Genomic DNA, 17,407 nt, shown 5'->3' on the forward strand with positions numbered 1-17,407 from the left:
AACCAAAAATTAGATAAGCTTATCTGAAAACCAAGGAAGAGAAACTAACATCTATGTAGTAAGTGACATAAGTCCACCACACCTGGAAACAAAGGGGCTGAGACTCCAGTCTTCTTATTCCAAACTGTTATGGTCCCTTTACAATACATCACCAGCACACCAATACACTTAATTGATATATTTTATAAATAAGGCTATGCCTCCGATACTTCTGGAAAAGGAAGTAAATGATCAGAAATAGTAATAGTACCTGTTCGGGGGGTTTCTCTTTGTGCCCTTTTTGTATGACGACAGCTTACTGATTGCCATTTAAGACAGGCCCAGGAACCTGGCCAGTCACCCCTCACATTACCCTCTTGTGGGCTCTTAACTCCGAAACAGCTCCTGGGGATAGCTGGAAGATTTGAATATCTCTGGGATGTCACTGTCCAGTTTCGAAATAATTTTATAAATGGGTTTCTTCCAGGACGGATCTGAGTCTTTCCCTGCGGAGACAGCTCTGAAGAACTCCTGTAATGTCACGCTGGCTATTTCCAAGAAGCAGTCTGGGACCTGCGTTCCCAAAGAGACCCACAAGAAAGAAAAGACGTGATGTTGTGAAGCTCTGCCGTTGCACAGACCTCATTGCCCAATGCCACCTGTTCCTAGGGTGGGGGCTGATATGAGCATCCCTGCTCCATGGGCTCCTAATTTTTGCAGCCCCTGGAGTTCCCTGCTCCCTCATCAAAGACAAACCTTAAGAAGACATCCCAATGAGATCTCCCATCAGGGACATGCCCTTGGTAGGAGGAGTTGATTCCGCTCACTTTGGAGTAACATCCAAAAACTGTGACATTTTTAGTAAGTGGGAAACTGATCTGATTGAAATTAGATGTGTGGTTCACAGATACCTTTAGTATACTTGTCCTTAGCGCCTGATGTGGGAAGCAGTGCCCCCAGGCATACCTCTTCCCACCTTTTGGGGCTAGACCTGAGAGTCTTGGGATCACCTCTGCTTCCAAAGCCAATGAGGACGGCACAAAAGAATCTGGTTCAGGACCCTCACCCAGACTGGCACCATAAATGATGGGTCCTCCCACCAGCCTGGTCTGGTGCTTGCTGCCACTGCATGCCAAACGGCCGTCTCCACGGGAAAGACGTGGCAGTGCTACCCTTCCCACACTAGCACTGGCCCCAAAAGCTTCAGAGAGGAGGCACAGCCCGTTTTCCACACTGGTGGGCTTAGGTTTCCGGGCATCATCTGGCTGAGCATCAGACCATTTGAGGCAGCACCTCTTAACTTCCTTGGTGATATCAATGGATAGCTCTTTGTGATCACAGTCAAGTAAGAGAGGCAAGAACGGGAAAGTGTAACCTGTGACCAGACACTCCTGGCTCTGGCAGAGTAAGATGCCAGCCTAACAGAGCAGTCAGGTGCACATGAGAAACAGCGTGTCTCTTGATTAGGAGCTCTTACCAGTGAGCTCAGGCCATGCGCTCCCCCTTTCCCGAAGCTTTGCCTCTAAGGTGCCACTGGTGTGCCTTCAGAGATCCCTGAGGGACCCAAAAGCCTGAGTATTGTTTATGCATTGTCTCCAGAAAGGATTTGAAGTGACTTGCCACCAAAGGCCTACAAATAATACAACTGGTCAAGTGGAAATAAAGATAAGAAACAAATGATGAACAGGAAACAGTTGTACAGAAAACCTAGGCCAAGACTAGCTGCTGCAGTTGAGCACAGCATTTAGTCCTGAGCCTCCTGGCACTACGGCAAAAAGTAAACAAGTTATGCAGCTTGCTCATTAGAGTATCGAGCGTAATGTGGCAGAACACCTGGCAGACTTCTGCTTCAATTTCAGAATGAAGATTTGCTGTATGTCCACTTTGCTGCATCCACCTGTTGCCCAAGAAAGATGCTGAGGCTGTAATCTTTGTGGGCGATATACATACGGATTGGCCTTGGGTTGCCCTGCCTTCTCAGTGACTTACGGACAGACAAAGAAGAGTATCTCTTAAAAACTCCAATCACTACGGGAAGGCACTCATGGGACCCAAGTACATGGTCTTACCTGAAAGTCATTGCCCTTGTTATAGTGCATATTGAGAACACGGAAAAGTTCCGAATCGCGGAGAACCACCAGCATTTTGGGATTTTTGACACCTTCTGAAATTGCTTGCCGGGCAAATTTTTCCGTTTGTATGTAATAAAACTCACGGAAGTTGCTGAACCACTTGATCATTTGGGAGGTGATACAGCGATTGAACTGTACAAACAACAGATCCATCAGGTCAGACATTGGGCACGAGGTGCTTGAAGTCAGAACTGTCAGCTTCCAATTCAACATAGGGGTTAGTAAGAATGGCTTTGCCAACATTAGAGAGGACTTCTCTTAAAAAAAGAAGTCATAGCTATTTTCTAAGACTATTCAGTTATATGTAGAAAAATCTGAATTAGCTACATGCCCCTTAGAAAATAAATGTTTTTTTTTTTTAATATGCTAGATTTATGAAGGTTTTTTCCCCCATGAAAAACGTTGCATGATGTGTGACTTTGGGAGGGCCCAAGGTCAAGGCCAGTGTGGTGGCAGCACTGGGGCCTTCTGCCGGGGTGGAGGGCCAAGGGAAGGGGCCAGGGTGTAGGTCAGAGAGCAAGTTATCTGCAACTTGGAGCTGCAGAATGAGTCAGAATCAGAGTTGGCTGCTGGGATCAACCAAGCAACTGAATATGAGGGAAAGACTTGAAAACGTAAAGGGATGATATGGATGCAAAGTATTAATAGCCCCTCAACACCCAGGGTAAAGGAAGGCCTCGGAAACTTTCTACAGGAACAGGCAAGGCCTGGTTCCAGCAATCAGCTGATTTTCCTTACTGTCACATTTGATCCGTATGTAACTTCATTCAGCTTTGAAACACAGGAATCTGGTTGGAAATTTTACAGCGTCAGCCTTTTTATATATAATCTTTCTTTTTCATAGTGTCCCCAGCAAAGACTGAGGACTAGGCCAAAGATACCGTTTACTAGAGTTTCTCCCCTCCCCCACCTTCCCATCCCATGTGTTTCTGGGCATATCTACAGCTCAAAGGTTCAACCTTCCCAGCCCACAGTTATTCGTGGTTATGCGTCAGTGTCTCCACCCAGACCTGGAAATTGTACCGATTCCTTCAGCAACACGAAGGGGCACTAAACACATGTGATCCTCTAGGACTTGCCTCATACGGGACAAAACCCACTGTGACATGGGAATTTTGCAGAGGCTGGAACTGAGCCGAGGGACTTTACCTGAACGTCAGGGAAATAGGCCTTCAGGAGGTTGGAGCTGGGGTATCGTGTGAAGAAGAACATTAGTTTGGCCTTCTTCAAGTGACCAGGATTCAGGCCTTCCTGGATTTATCCAATGTCAAGAAAAGTCAACACTTTAAAATGCCAGTTTATAAAATAATTTTATCAAATTATCCAAATAATTGTCCTGTTCCTTGTTTTTTTTTTTTTTTCTTTTCTGGCTGAATGGTGTATTTGCTCCACTGTTTGGTCTCTAGCAAGCTTGGTCAGATAAATTTTTCTTTCTGTATGCTGGGTACTATTTGTGCAGAGTAGTTACAGAACTTAAAAAGCATTTGATGTGTAACAGTCATATGGCATATGTGGTTTCAGTTAGTTTGGTGTACTTTGTACGTGTGTGTGCTTTCAGAACCAGATGGGAAGAGATGGCACCTCTACCCCAGATAAACCATTTGGAAACCCCAAGTAAGGATTTACTGTCTCTCTGCCTCAGTTTCCTCAACTGTAAAATGAAAACAGATAACTAGATGGTCTCCATCTTGCACTCATTCTAATAATTGCCTTTACGATGTTTAATCCAGCATCTGACCAGACTCTGACTCCTGGGTTACATTTTGCTTTTGTTCAAAAAGCTTGAACCTCTGAACTGCACCTGCTCTCCATTTGCCTGGCAGAATTTTCTTCCTCCTTCACGTTTCAGCTCAGCTACTCCCTTTGTAACACCTTTTCTGGCGAAATTAGGCCTTCCTTACCCTAAGCTGGAGCCCTGTTGGGACAGTGGTTAAGCGCTCAGCTGTTAACTGAAAGGTTGGCAGTTTGGACCCACCAGCTGCTCCGCAGGAAAAGGTCTGTTTCTGTGAAGACTACAGCCTTGGAAACCCTATGGGGCAGCTCTACTCTGTCCTATAGGGCTGCTATGAGTCAGAATCGACTCAGTGGCAATGGGTTTGGTTTGGCGTTGGTTTACCCTGGGCTACCAAAGCTCTTTGTACAAACCCCTGTTGTAGCAATGAAATTACTGGAATTTTTACTGCATGTTTATCTCCCCACTTAGACTGTGAGCTCCTTGAGTGCAAGGACCTTGTCTTTTCATCTTTGTATTCCCTGTGCCTAGCCCAGTGCTGGGAACATAGTAGGTGCTCAATAAATGTTTGTTGGATGAAGGAATGAGTGAGTGATTAAATAGTCAACCTTAATCCATACACAATACAGACATTATATTCCAAATCCTATCTCATCCTGGGAACCGATTCCTTCCCCTTCAGCAAGTGCAGGGAGTAGGTGACTGCCTCACGCCAGGGAGGGAGGGAAATAAGATTCTTACATAAAAGCACGTAGCTGTCCCAGGGCCCATCCTCAGGGCAGGTGAGAAACATTACAGGAGAGCTGTAGCTTTCAGACAAGGTTTCTTAGTATGATAAAGCCACTTACCCAGAGGAAACCAAACCGTCTACAGTTCTAGCTGGCCCAAGCATCCAGACTGCTACCCAGAAGACCTCACCCCTACCCTCTGCCCTATGGCCTTACTTCTTGTCGCCTTTGTGAGTTCATAAATGCTGTGGAAACAATCCTGGATTTGGGAGTCAAAAGACTCAGTTTCAAGATTCTGATTTTGCAACCTATTAGCTGTGTGACCTTGATCAAGCCACTTAACTTCTCTGAGCCTCACTTCCTCATTTCTTAAATTTATAGTGGAGCGGTTAAGGGCTCGTGCTTGGCAGTCAGACCCTGAGTTGAATTCTTGCTCTGCACTTGATATCTTGTGACTTTGGGCAAGTTAGTTTGCTTTTCTGTCCCTGCTTCTCAGACACCTGATACTACAGTGGGTGCTAGAGGGCTGGGAGATAATACAAGCCCACAGCACCTTAGTTAAAATGCTGGTTTAGGCTTTCAGAAATCTCTGTTATTTTATAAAGGACATATGGCGTGTGTACCATGTATTAGTTAACACTACAGCAGAGTCTGTGGCAGCCGTCTGTAATCCACTACAATGATATTTCCACAGCAAAATGTATGACTCAGTGGGATGAATGAAGTCTATAAATAGCCTCCAGTGAGTGCAGGTCAGGCTTTGCCACCAAAAAGAGTTGATATCAGTCTTAGAGGAAAAAAATCGTAGGGATTTCCAGAGCTCTTGGGCTTTCAGAATTGTGGCTGCGTGGTGGTGGACATGTACCCAGGAACTGCTTGGACTAGTGCCTGCTACTGAGAACATGCTCAGTGCACATCATCTTCATTGTATTTCCTCCTCACACCTGCTCTGCGTGTTTCACAGGGACATCAGGTGAGTGTGAAGGCTCTTTTGCACTTGAAGTCAGCTAGCTCTTAGGTGGCCTTCATGACCCACAGGAATGAACCTCTAATCCTGGAATATAGGCAGCAGAAATGAGGGTGTAGTTGTGGGCCAGGATGCTACTTGGGGCCCCAAATCAATCCACAGGTAGCCAGGTACCTCACCCATGCTGCTAGGCCTGGTGGAGGTTTTCTTAGGAACGGGACCCCAAAACCTCCTGAAGCTCTCTGAGCCCAGTCCTCAGCTCACAAGACAAGATCGAGCAGGTAGTAGGTGCCCAAAAATACTAGCATGCCCCCTCCCTCCACATGCTGGGACGTATAGCAAAGAATCTTTGGGGACTGAGTCTTCTTGAGGTTCTTCTGCCACTACCTGACTTCAGTGGGGAGTGCAGTTGCCTGACAGGAAAACCGATTTATGCAGGCATCTCCCTACCTGCAAGAAGATTCTCTACTGCCTGGAGAGGCCCTGTGAGATGTTCTCAAAATTGGTTTTAAAGTTGCTCACTGTCTTTGGGGAGCCCTGCTGGCACAGTGGTTAAGAGCTCGGCTGCTAACCAAAAGGTCGGCAGTTCCTAACCCACCAGCGCTGCTTGGAAACCCTATGGGGCAGTTCTACCCTGTCCTACAGGGCCGCTATGAGTCGGCAACGTTTTTTTTTTTAACTGGGGGGTGTTTACAACATCAGTGGCCAGCAGGGGGCGCTCAGAGCATTTAGGACACAAGACCAACCCTAGCTGGTAGTAGTGAGCTAGTTCCACCCCCTTGCCCCTCCTCATGGCAGCTTGCCAGGCAGAGGACCCAACAGTTCACACCTGGATGTGCGACTCCACAGACACATGAACCTCTGGGAACCAAATTCTGGGCTGCCCATGAGAAGCTGCAGTGGGAGCATTGCTCGCTAAAAGATGCAACATCTAATATGTGTTCTAAGGAACTTTAGTCCTGCAAGAAGCTTGTTGGAAAAAGGGTTCTTTGGTTATACAGAGTTTGAGGTTGCATACATTCCCTTTTTAGAGCGTCACAGCGGACTTCAGCATGTCAAAGGCTCTGAACAGTCCTGCGGTTAGGAAACTAACCCAAATCTACACAGGATCATTTTTCTTCTAATTCAACGACTATTAATATCCTGAGGGTTAGTCTGGGAAACACTGCTTAAGATAATGGGAACTGACTAAAGCAGAACGGTCCTTGGGTGGTTCGGATGGTTATTGCCCTTGGTTGCTGACGGAAAGGCTGGAGATTTAAGTCCACCCAGAGCAGCCTCTAGAGGAAGACGTGGCCATCTACATCCAATCAGCCGTCCAGAACCCTGCGGAGTGCAGTTCTGTGCTGACACACTCAGGGTCACCGCGAGTCAGAGTTGACTCAGTGGCAGCCATTTTTTTTAAAGAGTTGCAGAGATGATGCAAGAATACCCAGACCAGCCTGGGCTGCTCAGGCTTCACCATGGCGGCCTCCTCTCCTTCTACATGCCCAAGCTCCAGCCCTTTCAGCTGCAACTTGGAAGCTGTTCCTTAAACTGAAAGCTTCTTACACCTTCCAACTGCCCTTCCAGGTCTACTCCCTGAGGAAAACTTCCCCTTTCCCAACTACCCCAGAAGTTTCTGGTCCCTCATATGTTTCCATGATTTATCTAGACAGTGCGGGTTTTTGGCTGTAAAGCTTTGGGGTTGGGAAGTCATGCCTCAGATGAGATCATTCCTTTGACCCTTTTTGCTGAGGTATATGGGCAGCTGACAACCAAATTATGGGACACGTCCTTCCATAGGATATTTATCCTATTTTGGAAGCCCATTTGATTTTAAAAACAAACCTTTAGACCCGAAGGACTAAGTCAGTAAAGGTGGAATCTGATGTGCCACACGAGAAGATAAGTGAACCTTCCCAGCATCCTTAAATCCCAGAATGTGGTCACTGCTTTCTCAGAAACCTAATGAGGTGTGAACCCCAGGGAAGGAAGACCCAGAAGCAACAAGGAGAAGCCCATCCGGAAGGCAAAGCTATTCCTTATGCCATATTATTACTTGTTCTCTCTTTCTCCTCCCCCAGCTTCCCTGTTTCTCTGGGCAGCGGCAGTGAGAACTTCAGTTACTCATAAAGGATATGTGGACTGAAGAGAAGGAAAGTGTATTGGTGACAGCCTGCAGGCCCTCCTGCTCCATCTTCACGGAGGGAAGGAGGGGCAGATGTTCTAGGCGGGGGGAGGGAAAGGTCAGGGAGTACTGCTGCTGGTTCAAAGCCCACGGTCGCAGTCTGACAGCTCCCCAAGGTCGCAGGGCAGACTCTGAGGAGGGATGACTTCGGGAGGATGGGTCCTGGGAAGGACTGCTGTCCCAATACCCATTGGGTCCATGGCCCATTAGCTGGCTAAGAATCTGATTTTCCTGGATGCAGGAAGGCATAGTTGAGGGACAGTTTGCTGGGGGGTCCTGGTAGGGCTTGGGGATCATTCTTGGAGAGACAGGGTAACTAGGAGAATCTAGGGGCTTGGCCAGTGATAAGCTCCCCAGTGGAACCCCAGCCTGTGGCTGAGCCCTCCTTGGCAAGGTGGTCAGAGGAAGTGGATCTTTGCAGGCACCTCCCTCAGAAGCAGAGGGCTCGCTTCTACCCTGTAGCACTAGCCCCTGGAAGCATCTGCCCAGCTGAGCCAGATGGCCTGGTGGATCCAATAGTACCTTTTGTAATACTGAGTCCACAGCCTGGGACACTGTCCTGGTCAATTCTTCCCTCAGAAACTCCAGCAAAGCCTCTGTTCCAGAAGGAAGGAAACCAGGTTCCTCAGGCTGGTGCTCGACCTCAGACGCTCTGTATTTTTCCACCCCAGAGAGGTCCCTGCTGAAGCCCTGATGGTGGTCACTGTCCATAGTCCAGGGGCTAGACCCATGGCCATTCCTCTGCTTTGCTCTCAGAGGGCCCTTCCCCTTCTCAGAGCCTCCTGGGCCCGAAGCTGGGTCTCCAGGCTCAGTACCCTGCAGAATATGCTCTTGCAGGTGTCTAAGCTGCTGCTTCAGCAGGTGAAGCTGTTCTCTCACGCAGGGGCCCCCCAGCCCCTTCCTGTTGCCCCGGTCCCTAGCAGGGCCTGGCTTCGGGGGTCCTTGCTGCATGGGAAGGCTCTGCTTCCTCTTCCGCTCCCGGGCCTTCTCCGCGCAGCGTGGGCTGTCCCTGGATTGGGTGCTCCCTGGCACCAGAGGGCTAGGGGAGAGGCACATGCCTTGGACAATGGTCTCCACTCTGGCCCTCTTTGCCTGGATATGCTCATCCCAAAACCAGTCAGGGTCAGCGAGGCTGGAGCTGGGGACCTGGCTGCAGGAAAACAGGGAGTCTCTGGCCAGCTTCTGAGGGGATGGGCTCCTCGCATCTTCCATGCAGGGTTCTGCCAGATGGGAAAGGGTCCCAGACTGAGGAGGAAGCAAGATGGAGTTTGGATCCATCCCCTGGCTCCACAGGCACTTGCTCAGAGGCTAAGGGTTTAGTCAGGACTCCGTGAGGGAGCCAGGGGGCTTCAGGAATCCCTGCTCCTAATCTCCTCAGCTGAGCTAGGTGTTCCTCCTCTGCACTTAAAAGGGGGAGAAGCAGCAGCCGCAGAGGGAGAATTCAGACTCTCAGATGCCAGGTTGAAAAACCTCCTGGGCAGACTCCTGAAATTAGAGACAAGAAGAAAACAGAACATGAGACTTTGAGCAGTGCTGTTCAAACCCGAATGTGCACCTGAATCACTTGGATCTTGTTAAGATGCAGATTCTGAATCAACAGGTCTGGGCTGCATTTCTAACGAGCTGCCAGGTGATTTTTTTTTTTTTTTGCCAGGTGATGCTGCTGCTACTGGTCAGAGTCACACTTTGAGGAGATTTCCAAGAATGATCCTCCAGGGAGAAAGTTCTCCTCCTGTCTGAGCATGACAATAATGATGATAATAAATGCTATTTAGTATTTGCAAGGCACTATGCCAAGAATTTCACATCCTTTACCTCACTGAATTCTTAGACCCGCTCCTTGAAAATGTTGTCATTCTTGTTTCACAGATAATGAAACAGGCTCAAAGCAGTTAAGTTACCTTGCTAAGGTCACACAGCTAAGAAGTGGCAGGCTGGAGCCAAATTCAGATTTGTCAGATTCAGAGATTTTTAGTGACCACCTGTAACAGAATCGCCTGGGGCGCGTGTTAAAAATTGCTACGTCAGTTGTCCCTACCAGACCTGCTAATCAGAATCCCCCAGTACTGGGGCAGGGACCCCATGTTTGAAACAAGCACCCCCAAGTACATTTGAAACAAGCAAACCAAAGTTTGAGAACCTTTGCTGCTTGACCACTATGCTGTCCTACCTCCTGGAAGAATCAGGTTATTTGCTCCACACTTCCTTAACAATTTATTGAGTACCTACTATGTGTCGGGCCCTCTTCTGCACACTGGAGAGACTGTGGTGAACAAGATTGGCAGGGTCCCACTCTCAGGGGGCTGACAGTTTGTGGAGGAAGCAGAAAAGAAACCCATTTTCACGTTGCGATACCTTTTATGGAGAAAAAGCACAGTAAGGGGGTGGAAACTGGGGACAGGGGCTGGGGAGAAGGAGGAAGCTATTTTAGGAAACGCTACCTAAAACTGCTTTATTCCCACAAACTATCAAAATGTGCAGTACTTTAACCAGGAGGCTTCTGGCAGATGAGAAGTACCGTAACTGATAGCATGCATAAGGCTTTTTTACATACTACCTTATCTCATCTCATACCAACCTCGAGAGTCAATGTGATTCTCTCATTTTACAGACCCCAACCACACTTCAGCTGCTTCCCTGAAGATCAAAAAACCTGCATAAGACACCAACTTCTCTGTCTTTTGAACTGATTCACCTTTTTCTCGAGGAGGTAATTTTTTTTTTTCCTCTACAAATCCCTACTCCTCTTTGCTTCTCTTGCATAAAGGCTGGCAGGAAAGGGCTTGCTTTGTTCTTCCCCCTTTCATCCTAAAGCACACTTGGAATTCACTACCTCGGGCAAACCTCAGCTGTTTTGCAACCAGTGGGCTCTAGCAGACTTTAGGAGTCAGCAGACCTCACCACAGCCTCCACCTGGAGCTGCCAGGTGACGGGCAGAGACGCCCAACACATTGTGAGTGATGCCATGCGGAGGGTAGGGACAGGGCAGGGAGATGGTAACAGCTCAGTGTCATCACTGATGGGAAGAAAGGTAGGTTCTATGGTCAAGATAATCAAAAGGTTCTTGCTTTGAATAATTATTGCATTCGTAAATTCCTAAAATAAAAATAGATGACTTGCCCAATTAATATAAATCAAAGAATTAGTTATTGCTGAGCTCATACCAACAGGTTGGGTGGTTCTTGGGGAAAGAAACATTTTTACCTTTTCTTGGAGAGAGAAACATTTTTTAACATCCTGTGATAATTTGACATTGAATACTTATATAATGGGGGGAAAAAGTTATTTATTTTGTTGTACTTTAGATGAAGGTTTACAGAGCAGATTAGTTTCTATTTAAACAATTAATACACATACTGTTTTGTGACTGGTTGCCAACCCCACAACATGTCAACACTCGCCACTTCTCGACCTTGGGTTCCCCATTATCAGCTTTCTTGTCCCCTCCTGCATTCTTATCCTTGCCCCTGGGCTGGTGTGCCCATTTAGTCTTGTTTTATTTTATGGGCCTATCTGATCTTTGGCTGAAGGGTGAACCTCAGGAGTGACTTCATTACTGAGTTAAAAGGGTGTCCAGGGGCCATACTCTTGGAGTTTCTCCAGTCTCTGTCAGACCAGTAAGTCTGATCTTTTTGTGTGTGAATTAGAATTTTGTTCTACATTTTTCTCTGGCTGTGTCCGGGACCCTCTATTGTGATCCGTGTCAGAGCAGTCAGTGGTGGTAGCCAGGCACAGTCTAGCTGTGCTCGACTCAGTTTGGTGGAGGCTGTGGTAGTTGTGGTCCATTAGTCCTTTGGACGAATCTTTCCCTTGTGTCTTTGGTTTTCTTCATTCTCCCTTGCTCCAGATGAACCGGGACTAGTGGAGTATCTTAGATGGGCCACTCGCAAGCTTTTAAGCCCCAGACACTACTCACCGAAGTAGAATGTAGAACTTTTTCTTTTCTCTTGAATATTATATCTGTATTCTTGCTGTTTTCGTACTTGATACTATTTTTTTTAATTTTTATTTTGCTTTAAGTGAAAGTTTACAAATAAGTCAGTCTCTCATACAAAAATTTATATCCCCAAAACCCCAGTGCCGTCTGCTGTATAATCCTGGTTGCTCTCCTCCTGATGAGACAGCACACTCCTTCCCCCCAGTCTCTATTTTCGTGTCCGTTCAGCCAGCTTCTGATCCCTCTGCCCTGTCATCTCCCCTCCAGACAGGAGATGCCCACATAGTCTCATGTGTCTACTTGAGCCAAGAAGCTCATTCTTCACCAGTATCATTTTCTATCCCATAGTCCAGTCCAATCCCTGTCTGAAGAGTTGGCTTTGAGAATGGTTCCTGTCTTGGGCTAACAGAAGGTCTGGGGACCATGACCTCTGGGATCCTTCTAGTCTCAGTCGACCATTAAGTCTGCTCTTTTCATGAGAATTTGGGGTCTGCATCCCACTGCTCTCCTGCTCCCTCAGGGGTTCTCTGTTCTGTTCCCTGTCAGGGCAGCCATCGGTTGCAGCCGGGCACCATCTAGTTCTTCTGGTCTCAGGCTAATGAGTCTCTGGTTTATGTGGCCCTCTCTGTCTCTTGGGCTCATAATTACCTTGTGTCTTTGTTGTTCTTCATTTCCCTTTGCTCTAGGTGGGTTGAGACCAATTGATGCATCTTAGATGGCCGCTTGCTAGCGTTTAAGACCCCAAATGCCACACTCCGAAGTGGGATGCAGAATGTTTTCTTAATAGATTTTATTATGCCAATTGACTTAGATGTCCCCTGAAACTATGGTCCCCAAACCCCCACCCCTGCTACACTGGCCTTTGAAGCATTCAGTTTATTCAGGAAAATTCTTTGCTTTTGGTTTAGTCCGGTTGTGCTGACCTCCCCTGTATTGTGTGTTGTCTTTCCCTTCACCTAAAATAGTTCTTATCTACTATCTAATTAGTGAAAACACCGTCCCTCCCTCCCTCCCCACTCTCGTAACCATCAAAGAATATTTTCTTCTCTGTTTAAACTATTTCTCGAGTTCTTATAATAGTGGTCTCATACAATATTTGTCCTTTTGCAACTGACTAATTTCACTCAGCATAATGCCTTCCAGATTCCTCCATGTTATGAAATGTTTCACAGATTCCTCACTGTTCTTTGTCGATGCTTAGTATTCCATTGTGTGAATATACCATAATTCATTTATCCATTCATCCGTTGAGGGGCACCTTGGTTGCTTCCATCTTTTTGCTATTGTAAACAGCGTTGCAATAAACATGGGTGTGCATATATCTGTTTGTGTAAAGCCTCTTATTTCTCTAGGATATGTTCCAAGGACTGGGATTGCTGGATCGTGTCGTAATTCTATTTCTAGTTTTTAAGGAAGCGCCAAATCGATTTCCAAAGTGGTTATACCATTTTACATTCCCACCAGCAGTGTATAAGTGTTCCAGTCTCTCCACAACCTCTCCAACATTTCTTATTTTGTGTTTTTTGGATTAATGCCAGCCTTGTTGGAGTGAGATGGAATCTCACTCTAGTTTTGATTTGCATTTCTCTAATGGCTAAGGATCGTGAGCATTTCCTTATATACCTGTTAGCTATCTGAATGTCACCTTTAGCGAAGTGTCTGTTCATATGCTTTGTCCATTTTTTAATTGGGTTATTTTTCTTTTCGTAGTTGAGGTTTTGCAGTATCATAGAAATTTTAGAGATCAGGAACTGACTGGAAATGTCATAGCTAAAAACTTTTTCCTGGTCTGTAGGTAAGCTTTTTGCTCTTTTGGTGAAGTGAACATTTTCTTTATAAACTATTTTATGCCAATTGACCTAGGTGTCCCCAGCCCTCAGCCCAGTAATTTGGTCCCTCAGGGACGTGGATGTGTCTATGAAGCTTCCATGGCCTTGTCTTGGTCAAATTATGCTGACTTCCCAGTATTGTGTACTGTCTTACCCTTCACCAAAGTTATGTTATCTATTACCTATTTAGCATTTTTCCCTCCCCACCCTCTCCCCCCTATAACCATCACAGATTGTTTCTGTGTGTAAACCTTTTCATGAGTTTTCATAATAGTGGTCTCTGGAAGTATTTGTCTTTATGTGATTGACTTATTTCACTTAGCGTAATGCCCTCCAGATTCATCCATGTTGTAAGATGTTTCGCAGATTCATCATTGTTCTTTATTGCTGCATAATATTTCATTTGGTGTATGTACCATAGTTTGTTTATCCATTCTTCTGTTGATGGGCGCTTAGATTGTTTCCATCATTTTGCTATTGTGAAAGCTGCTGCCGTGCACAAGGGTATGCATATGTCTATTTGTGTGACAGCTCTTATTTCTCTAGGATATATTCCTAGGAGTGGGATTGCTGGATAGTATGGTATTTCTATTTCTAGCTTTTTAAGGAAGAGCCATATTGTTTTCCAAAATGATTGTGCCATTTTACATTCCCACCAACAGTGCATAAGAGTTCTAAGCTCCCTGCACCCTCTCCAACATTTGTTTTTCTATTTTTTTGATTCATGTCAGTAATGTCAGGGTAAGATACTATCTTGTTGTAGTTTTGATTTGTATTTCTCTAATGTCTAATGATCTTGAGCATTTCTTCATGTGTCTGTTAGCTGTCTGAATGTCTTCTTTGGTGAAGTATCTGTTCATATCCTTTGCCCATTTTTTAATTGGATTATTTGTCTTTTTGTTGTAGAGATGTTGAATTTTCCTATAGGTTTTGGAGGTTAGACCTTTGTTGAATTTGTTATAGCCAATTTTTTTTTTCCCCAATCTGTAGGTTTTCTTTTTACTCTTTAGGTGAAGTATTTTGATGAGCATAAGTGTTTAATTTTTAGGAGCTCCCGGTTGTCTAGCTTAACCTCTGATATTTGTATATTGTTAGTTATGGTTTGTATGCTATTTATGCCATGTATTAGAGCCTCTTGCATTGACCCTACTTTTTCTTCTATGATCTTTATAGTTTTTGGTTTTATATTTAGGTCTTTGATCCATTTTCAATTAGTTTTTGTGTGTGGTGTGAGGTATGGGTCCTTTTTCTTTTTTTTTTTTGCAGATGGACATTCAATTTTGCCAGTGCCATTTTTATAGTCTAATAAGCTTGACTGAATTGTAAAGAATACATTAGCTGCTTTCTAACTAATAAAAACCAGTTGCCATTGAGATGATTCAGACTCATAGCAACCCCCTGTGTATCAGAATAGAACTATGATCCATAGGGTTTTCAATGGCTGATTTTTCAGAAGTAGGTAGCTAGGAGGGAGCCCTGGTGATGCAATGGGAAAAGCTTTTGGCTGCTAACTGAAAGGTCCATGGTTCGAACCCACCAGCAGCTCCACAGGAGAAAAGACCTGGCGATCGGCTCCCGTAAAGATTACAGCCCGGCAAGCCCTATGAGGCAGTTCTACTCTGTCCTATAGGATTGCTATGACAACAACAAATCACTAGGCATTTCTCCTGAGTCATCTTGGGTGGACTTGAACTATTAACTTTTCGGTAAGCAGCCAGCACTTTTAACCAAGAGGGGCTGTACAACAATGATACAAGACAATATGAATTTTCAGTTAAGTTGATCCCAAAATGAAGATTGCTTCAACTGCTTACTAAACATTTTCTCTTTAAACTCAACATTTTGAAACTCACATTCTATATAGCACCCCCTTCATTCTGCCAATCTCATTGTTCAAGCCAGAATCTCTCTTTGACTCCTGCACTAGTCCTTACTCTCAACATAGATTTGGTCACCATGTTGCCTAAAATTACAGCAGAAATGGCTCTGAACTACATTCTACCACTGTCCTGCTTCAGAGTCCCATAATTTTTCACCTGGGTAGTTCCAATATTCTGTTACTGGTCCCTCATCCTCTAGCCTTTCCCCACTTGAATACTTCTTCTGCATTCATTCATTCAACAAACACATATTGAGTGCCAACAATGGACAAAATCCTCTGCCTGTGTGGAGCTTCCACTTATGCAAAGGGAGACAGACATAATAATATACAAGTAAATAATGGAGGGCTTTTGTTGGCCATTGGAAAAACATTAGCCTTGACTCTGAGATAAATGAGGTTATAAGTCATATGTCTTGACTTAGTTTTCAAAGGATCATCCTCTGCTGATGGAGAATAGACTGAAGGCTGGGGGAGAAGGGATGAAGCTGAGAGACTACGTAGAAGGCTACTGCAATAATCCAGGTGAAAGATGATGATGGCTTGGACCAGGGTTGTAGCAATGGAAGTGGTAAGTCATGTCAGTGATTCAGATCATATATTGAAGTTGGAGCTAATGAGATTTGCTCACAGATTGGATGTGGGGTGCAAAAGAAAAAGAGGTGTCACTGATGAGTCCAAAGTTTTTGGTATGAGCAACTGGGAGGATGGAATTGCATGAACTGAGGTGGGGAGAACTGCAGAAGGAGCAGGTTTTGGGGGGAAGAGCAGGAGTTCAGTTTCGAACATGCTAAATTTAAGATACCTATATCTAGAGCTCTGGTGGTGCAGTGTTTAAGAGCTCCACTGCTTACCAAAAGGTTGGCAGTTTGAATCTACCAGCTATTCCTTGGAAACCCTCTGGGGCAGTTCTGCTCTGTCCCATAGGGTCACTATGAACAAGAATAGACTCCATGGCAACAAGTTTTATTTTGTTTTGTTTGCATTAGACATTTAAATGAAGATGTAGAGAGAGTTATTAGATAAATAAGCCTAGAGTTCAGGGGAGAGAGCTAGGCTAGAACTATGACATTGAGGATTGTTGTAATGTAGATGGATCAGCTCACCAAGGAAGTGAGTCTAGATAGAGAGGAGAAGAGGGCCACGATATGACCATAGTTTCAGGGAGCATCTAGGTCAATTGGCATAACAAAGTTCATAAAGAAAATGTTCTACATTCTACTTTGGTGAGTAGCATCTGGGGTCTTAAAAGCTTATGAGTGGCCATCTAAGATATATCTATTGGTCCCATCATGTTCAGAGCAAAGAAGAATGAAGAAAACCAAAGACACAAGGAAAATATTAGCCCAAAGGACTAATGGACCACATGAACCACAACGTCCACCAGCCTGAGCCCAGAAGAACAAGGTGGTACCCAGCCACCACTACCAACAGCTCTGACGTGGATCACAATAGGGTCCATTGTGATCCACAAGGAGTTCCGGGACAGAGCAGGAGAAAAATATAGAACAAAACTCAAATTCACAAAAAAAGATGAGTCTTACTGCTCTGACATGGACTGGAGGAACTCCTGAGACTATGGCCCCTGGACACCTTGATAACTCAGAACTGAAGCCACTCCTGAAGTCCACCTCCCACCTTTCAGCCAAAGATTAGACAGGCCTATAGAACAAACAATAACACACATGAGGAACAGGCTTCTTAGTTCGATCAAGTATATGAGACCAAATGGGCAACACCTGCCCAAAGACAAGAAAGCAGGAAGGGACAGGAAAACTGGATGAATGAACTTGGAGAATCCAGGATGGAAAGGGAAAGGGGGAGAGTGCTGACACATTGCAAGGGTTGCCACTAATGTCACAACACAATTTGTGTATAAATTTTTGAATAAGAAACGAAATTTGCATTGTAAATGTTCACCTAAAACACAATAAATTTTTAAAAAATGTTAGCAATACTTGTTTTTGGATGTTGGAACTGGGGGTAATTTTTCTTTTTTTCCTATGTCTACCTTTTAATGTCCCTGGGTGACACAAATGATTTGTGCTGTGTTA

General features: G+C 45.2%; 1 protein-coding gene and 1 long non-coding RNA gene across 2 annotated transcripts; one reads left to right on the forward strand and one right to left on the reverse strand.

Moving 5' to 3' along the window:
* Positions 1-366: 366 nt before the first annotated feature.
* Positions 367-8,986, reverse strand: PROX2 (prospero homeobox 2). Its single transcript, XM_049897538.1, has 5 exons — positions 7,667-8,986; positions 6,368-6,379; positions 3,261-3,362; positions 2,049-2,243; positions 367-552 (listed from the first exon to the last, which is right to left on the reverse strand). Exons 1-5 carry the CDS (start codon positions 8,984-8,986, stop codon positions 367-369), a joined length of 1,815 nt encoding a protein of 604 aa, XP_049753495.1.
* A 1,186-nt stretch (positions 8,987-10,172) lies between these two features.
* Positions 10,173-17,246, forward strand: LOC126083986 (uncharacterized). Its single transcript, XR_007518901.1, has 3 exons — positions 10,173-10,418; positions 15,779-15,924; positions 16,654-17,246. It is a non-coding gene; the product is annotated as an uncharacterized LOC126083986 (long non-coding RNA).
* Positions 17,247-17,407: the final 161 nt, after the last annotated feature.

This window comes from Elephas maximus, chromosome 10 (genome assembly GCF_024166365.1).
Source record: "Elephas maximus indicus isolate mEleMax1 chromosome 10, mEleMax1 primary haplotype, whole genome shotgun sequence".
In the NCBI taxonomy this organism is placed as follows: Eukaryota; Metazoa; Chordata; class Mammalia; order Proboscidea; family Elephantidae; genus Elephas; species Elephas maximus.

What these genes read in the sequence shown, in the direction of transcription:
- PROX2 (XM_049897538.1), bottom strand. Translation starts at nt 8,986, where the DNA reads ATGGATCCAAACTCCATCTTGCTTCCTCCTCAGTCTGGGACCCTTTCC. An exon ending in CCTATTTCCCTGACGTTCAG is followed by an intron (nt 2,244 to 3,260) that starts GTAAAGTCCCTC and finishes TTGTTTGTACAG; the next exon opens with TTCAATCGCTGTATCACCTC. An exon ending in ACAAGGGCAATGACTTTCAG is followed by an intron (nt 553 to 2,048) that starts GTAAGACCATGT and finishes TTGGGAACGCAG; the next exon opens with GTCCCAGACTGCTTCTTGGA.